This window comes from Chenopodium album, chromosome 9, assembly GCF_948465745.1.
Source record: "Chenopodium album chromosome 9, dcCheAlbu1.1, whole genome shotgun sequence".
NCBI classification, from domain to species: domain Eukaryota; kingdom Viridiplantae; phylum Streptophyta; class Magnoliopsida; order Caryophyllales; family Amaranthaceae; genus Chenopodium; species Chenopodium album.
Genome location: NC_137842.1, coordinates 69830028 through 69836027, shown reverse-complemented (window position 1 = coordinate 69836027; position 6000 = coordinate 69830028). Strand labels below are relative to the sequence as shown.

Sequence of the window (6000 nt, the reverse complement as noted above, 5' to 3'; positions counted from 1 at the left end):
ATCCTTATTAATGAGGTAAAAATACAACCCTACACCCATAGGGTAAATAAGTTACCATTCCTTCTCCCATTGATTGTTAGACACAGAAGAACGAGCTTCTGATTGTTGCAATGCTATGCAGAAAAATTTTCCCAATACTATAGAAACTGCAGTTCAGGAAAGGAAAAGGAGCCAGAGGATAAGGGCAACATTTTCACCACTAAACTACTACAGAGTACAGACAGTCATGCCAATAGCTGAAACAATTAAGTCCCACTCCTGACATTTTACTTAATTTTGTTGGTGACAATATCGGCAACATACAACATTCGAAAAGCAACAATATTAATTTTTAGGTGGTTTATCAATCTTTAGAGCAGAAGGCAACACCATATCAATTGGATCAAATTGAAAACTTGCCTAAAGGGAATTTCATCATGTATCATTTGAAGAAGACTCTCAAAGTCCAAGGCCTCTATAAGTATCAATAGCATCTGAATCTTAGCACGATAACAATATTTACAAGCTTCAGCAGACACCCCCAGCTTAACAAAGTTTGATGATCCAGCTGTCATATCCTGAAATGCCAATTTTTGGTAAGTGAGAAAGTGACGATATATATTCCACAATTACATTGAGCAGTAAGAGAACAACAGAAGGACCAACAAAAATATATACCTTATACAACAGGCATAAATCCTTCCATTTAGAAGCACTGCAAGTAGAGAATGACTCATAATATACAAGAAATAGAATGTCCAAGATCAGGTTGGCTTCAATTAGAATCTCTTCACCCCACAATATGAAAAGATCAACATCCTGGATGCATTGCCATCAAGAACACAGTAATGAGACAGAATCCAAGCAATAGATTATTAATGAATCGTAAACTTAAGATCAGGAAATTACTTTCCTAATTTCACAATGATGCAACAAAACAATCATGCAACGACATACCATTTGTTGAGGAAAAGATGATGATAGTTGTCCATCCAGAATAGATATCAACTTGCTCTCTAGACCATCAGAAATGAGCTTGGAAACCTCATGCCAAATGGCTTTTTCTTCTTCAACAGATGATCCAACATTTACTGAAACATGATTCAGAAATCAATATTAACCACATTGAAGTTATTCGTGGATTACATATTCAAATGTTGATGAGATGAACAAAAAAGCTACAGAACAAATGAGGCAGATATAAAGACATTGTTAAGGATATTAAGGACGGATACCAAATCGAGAAGAGTGAGAGGTGAATACACAATTAATGATTAATTGTACTCCCTCTTATTTTTGTTACTTCTTTCTTTCCACCGCTAAGAGAGAAGTAATAAATATCTTCAGAAGGAGTCTCAACCAATTTAAAAAATACACCTTAATCTTTGACACCACTAAACAGTTGATGATCAAACTCCAACATTAATTTCATTCACTAACTGCCCTGATAAGTGAGAACACTAAATTGGGACAAGAGAAGTAAATAAAATAGTATTTAAGCACAAAGGTAGCAAGAATATGTAAACTCACATCCGTGAATAATCATTTGGCGAGCACATTTAAGTAAGCATTGCCTTTGAGTATAATATTGCAGCACTATCTTCAAAAGAGACAACAATAAGACAAAGTAGTCAGCTGATATGATCCTGCTTTACTATAACTGTAATTGTTAGGCACGACTTCATTGATAATTACATAAACACGAAGAAGTGCGCAACCATAAAACAAGATATAATAACATTAATCAAAGGTAGGTGAAACAACCAGTTGATAAAATACAATCTGTTGACAAATAAATAATAAATATAGTGTTGCATTCTATATTATCTAGGAGATAAGAGTTGCGTAGAACCCCTCACAGCTAGAGTAATGAAACACATTATTTCTACCAACACTCGATAAGACATAAGAGATGAAAGCCTCTAATATATTGTCATGATTTTTCTTTATTTATTTGGCTCAAGTAACAATGAACATTGCTAAAACACACAAGGGGTATAGCCCATGTGTAGGAGGGTTTGTCACATAACTCATAACATATCTTCATCAGCAGGCTACACTAGAGTCCATAATTCATATTCTAAGTGCACCAAGTATTCACCAACAAAGTTATAAATAAATAAAGAGGCATCAACATATTATTTTAATACATTAGGTAGGAAAACTACAGACCTCATGAAGAAAACCTTGTATGGCACCATCAACAAAATCACTTTTCTGATCCATCGATCTTTCGACAAGAATATACGACTGTATCTCATCTAAGCACTGCACAATATAAAAAGTGTTTGATTATTACTCATACCTTGATTAAAATATATATCTTTCAGCAGATGCATTTAGCATGAAAAACCCTACTATCATCTCTGAGTACTAATCCAGTTGACAGAACAAAAAAACCAGGAAAGCCACTGCATGTAATAGAAACAGTTGATAACTGTAAAATTTAAGACTTGCAAGTAGGAATCCACTGCAGACCTACACAAATAAAAGCAGAAGATGTATAAATGGAAGTAACGCAAAACAAAGAAGAATTATTCCATAAGCTTTTGCCTTCATCTAGAGCGAACGGTCACTATATACACTTCAATTGAACTTGTCACCTTTCCAAAATTAGTAACCGTTTTTGATTGGTGAATAATGACATAATTTCCCAATATGCCACTCTAAGGCCCTATTTTCTTCACCTTAATTTTTCTAAACTGAAATTATTTTAGTTGAACTTAATTTATTTCTACTTATCCTAAATTATTTTACCGAACAAAACTTATTTTTACAGATTCTCTATATTAATGTTCATTAAAATAACTAATTTTCTTACTGATGAAGATTTATTTTTGCTAAATTGGAATTAATTTTGCACAACTTCAATTTCTTTTACAATATATTATTTGAATGAAGTGAGCAAAACAAGGCCTAACTTAAGTAAAAGAACACGATATAACAAAGAGTTTTAAATTACGTCAAATCCTTACTTATTAATAAATGACGGGCTCAAACATGAGATAATCATAAGTAGGCCTTGCACCATCCCCATGTCAAACGGAGATTTTGACAACATATAATCCTAGTAAGGTGCGGTCCTAAAACCAATTGGTGATAGGTGGAGTAGCTCTTAGTCATTCTCCTCCTACACTTTCCATGTGGGACAACAAGTCCCAACTCACATGAGGGTTGTTTTCCTAACAATTACTCTATCTTTGCTCGGAAAAAATTGGCATATGGTCTTTGGACTCCTTACTCATCTTATGTAAGGAGATAATGTGAATTTAACAAAACAACTTTTGTAGCGGCTGTGTGACTTGTCCCTCCAACATTCCAAATGGAGAATTATGCATTATGCAAAATCAAAGCATGACCAATTGTCATATAGAAAATGTGATCTTTTTTTCCAAGCATCTAATATGTAACTATCATTTCCGGACAAAGAAATATCAATTAGTTTCAGACAGATTAAAATGAAATCAGGAACTATAATTTTTAAAATGTCTAGCCTAGGGATCAAACACCTCTTCTATAGTTGTTCAAGATAGAAATGTCAAATATAATTAACATCAACGATCAAGATTACAATGCCTGATGAATCATCACACCTATAAATTTTCAATAAACACGTTGCCGAAATGCAGATAAATGTACTTCTAGTAATTTGATGCCACCATCATTAAAGAAGCATCAACTAATCTAGCAAACTACAGAAACCCTTAGTATCCATAACATAACCGCGAAAAATCATGAAAATAATTTCTTGTAAGGAAGCAAATTAGCAATTCAAGAAAATCAATTAAAAGAATAAAACAACAAATTCAAATTAGCAGCAGCATTGAAACAAAACAAAAACAAGAAATTAATTTGAAAATAAAAATTCGAAAAAGCATACCACAGTGGAGCTGAGCTTCAACGCCAATTCCTTAAATTGAGGTTTAATACTCAATTTATGCGAAACAACACTAACTTGCTCAGAATTCAACGCCGACTTCGACGCTTCACTCGGAGGTTTAAACTGAGTAACGGTATTCAAGAACCAAGCATGATTCTGCTTCAACTTCTCAATCTACAGATGAAAAATCAAAATCAAGCATTGTTAGGGCACGAAATTCGAAGAATTTGAGAAAATGTGAAAGAAGAGAGAAGAAGTACCAGAGAAGGAGGGAGGTCGGAGGAAGAAGGAGAGAGATTCTCGAGGTCAGTGAGGAGGAGAGAGAAGGAGTCGAACCAGAGAGAAGAATCGAGAGAGTTGGTTGAGGTTGCGGCGATGGAGGAGGCCGCCATTGGAGAGAGTGAGAAGAAGCTGTGAAGTTAGGGCTTAGAGGTTTTTCTGGTTCTGTGTTTTTAGAGCCCGCGCTTTTGATGCTTAAAGTGGTGAGAGAAAGAGAAGAGGAGAACTGAAGAAGGGAAAGACGGTATGAGCCCAATGTCAAAACATTTTTTTTTTCAATTGGAGTGTCACCTAAATTAATTGGTTAAATAATTTACAATTTAGTTACGGAGTACGGAGTACTTTTTTAAGAAAAATAGTCGCCCATATTATTAGATTATATCCAATTTTTCCTAAAAAAAAAAAAATTATATCCAATTCCGCCAAAGTGATGAAGCTTTGGGGAAAAGGATTGAACATTACATTTTTCATATTACATTCGGTATCCCACCTCGTAGCAAGGTAAGCCACTGTATTACAAGTTTACAACTACGCTTGACATGGGAAAAGGACAAAAGGTACATGTTTCAAAGGACTTACTAAGATATCTAATATCATCAGAAATAAGGTGAATTGGAGCTTTGCCACCATCATCAATGCGCACCGCTTGAACCACATTAGTTGCGTCTGATTCCACCCACACATGCGAGTACCCCCAGCCTTCTAACAAGCTTCAAAGCATAAGGAACAGCAAGAGCCTCAGTGCACTCTGGAGATGTAGCATGTTCCTTTCCAGTTGCGACAGCAAGGAGAGACCCATTAGCATCTCGAATCACATCCCCTAAACCTGCCACACAACCTGCTGGACAATGGGCATCTGTATTTATCTTCACGCACCCCTGTGGAGGACATTTCCACCCATTAGCAATTTAGCAGTAACAGAACCTGCTGCCAGACCAGCAGGCCTAAATACTCTGCTTGCATACTGGTTGTATTCATGAACAAATTTCAGGAACCCCGCAGCCAGCATAATAGGATTAGGCCTCTCGCTCTCAAAGGTTGCAAGGTTTCTACACCTCCAAGCAGCCCACATAAAGGTAGCCATGGTACTCACAGCATCCGTATTAAATTTGCTACACAACCACTCCCAAAAATCCGCAAAAGAAGTACTGGGGGAGTCAACTAAGTCATTCACAATTCACAAATATATGTAGGTGTAAATATGGACTTTATAAAACCACTTATAATACATCTTAAACATTTTGTTTGGGAAATCTTATGTGTAAGACCACTTATAAGACATCAGCCGAAATTTAAGCAAGTATTTAATTTAATTGCTACACTCAATTTGGTTTACTGACTTGACTCTTTTGTAGCAAGGAAAATAGGACATTTGAACCTGTGATATAACATGGTATATTCAATAAGCTTTACTGCTTTGTACAAGTTTGGCAAAACATGCAGCCACACTAGTCTTTGAAGTCATCTTTCGTCTGTCAGAATTGTCACTCTATCCTTCACAGCAAGCCTTAGTGAATTTGATAATTCAGTTTCATCTACAATTTTCTTAAGAGCTGCTGCTCTTATACGCGTTACTTGAGCTTGGGTAGCCATGTATGCATAAACTCATTATCTTACGGAAAAAGTCCGTTTTTAACTCCAAAATATCAAAAACTAAAAATCAAGTACACCATACTCATGTGAGTCATGTCTAAGTGTAGATGCCACGACCCAACAACAAGGGTATTCGAAATGAAATAAGGACTGAGCAGTATATCAAAAGGGCATCCTCTGATGAAGTCTGATTGAGTAGATAGGTTATTACTTATTAGGCTCTAAAATTCGATATTAATGTCACACACTGTCCTAGTGTCCTCTAATCC

At 35.6% G+C, this 6000-nt stretch overlaps 1 protein-coding gene across 1 annotated transcript; it reads right to left on the bottom strand.

Annotated features, from left to right (window-relative positions):
• Nucleotides 1–340: 340 nt before the first annotated feature.
• Nucleotides 341–4364, bottom strand: LOC145560393 (uncharacterized). The gene is made up of 7 exons (XM_081621644.1): nucleotides 4120–4364; nucleotides 3860–4033; nucleotides 2152–2247; nucleotides 1510–1579; nucleotides 937–1070; nucleotides 658–798; nucleotides 341–557 (listed from the first exon to the last, which is right to left on the bottom strand). Exons 1-7 carry the CDS (start codon nucleotides 4249–4251, stop codon nucleotides 351–353), a joined length of 954 nt encoding a protein of 317 aa, XP_081477770.1. The 5' UTR covers nucleotides 4252–4364; the 3' UTR covers nucleotides 341–350.
• Nucleotides 4365–6000: the final 1636 nt, after the last annotated feature.

Excerpts from the sequence above, each read along its gene's own strand:
- LOC145560393 (XM_081621644.1), bottom strand. The coding sequence starts at position 4,251 with ATGGCGGCCTCCTCCATCGCCGCAACCTCAACCAACTCTCTCGATTCT. Across the intron at positions 1,580-2,151 it reads TACAAGGTTTTCTTCATGAG|ATAGTGCTGCAATATTATAC; the intron begins GTCTGTAGTTTT and ends TCTCTTTTGAAG. Across the intron at positions 1,071-1,509 it reads CCAAATGATTATTCACGGAT|TAAATGTTGGATCATCTGTT; the intron begins GTGAGTTTACAT and ends ATCATGTTTCAG.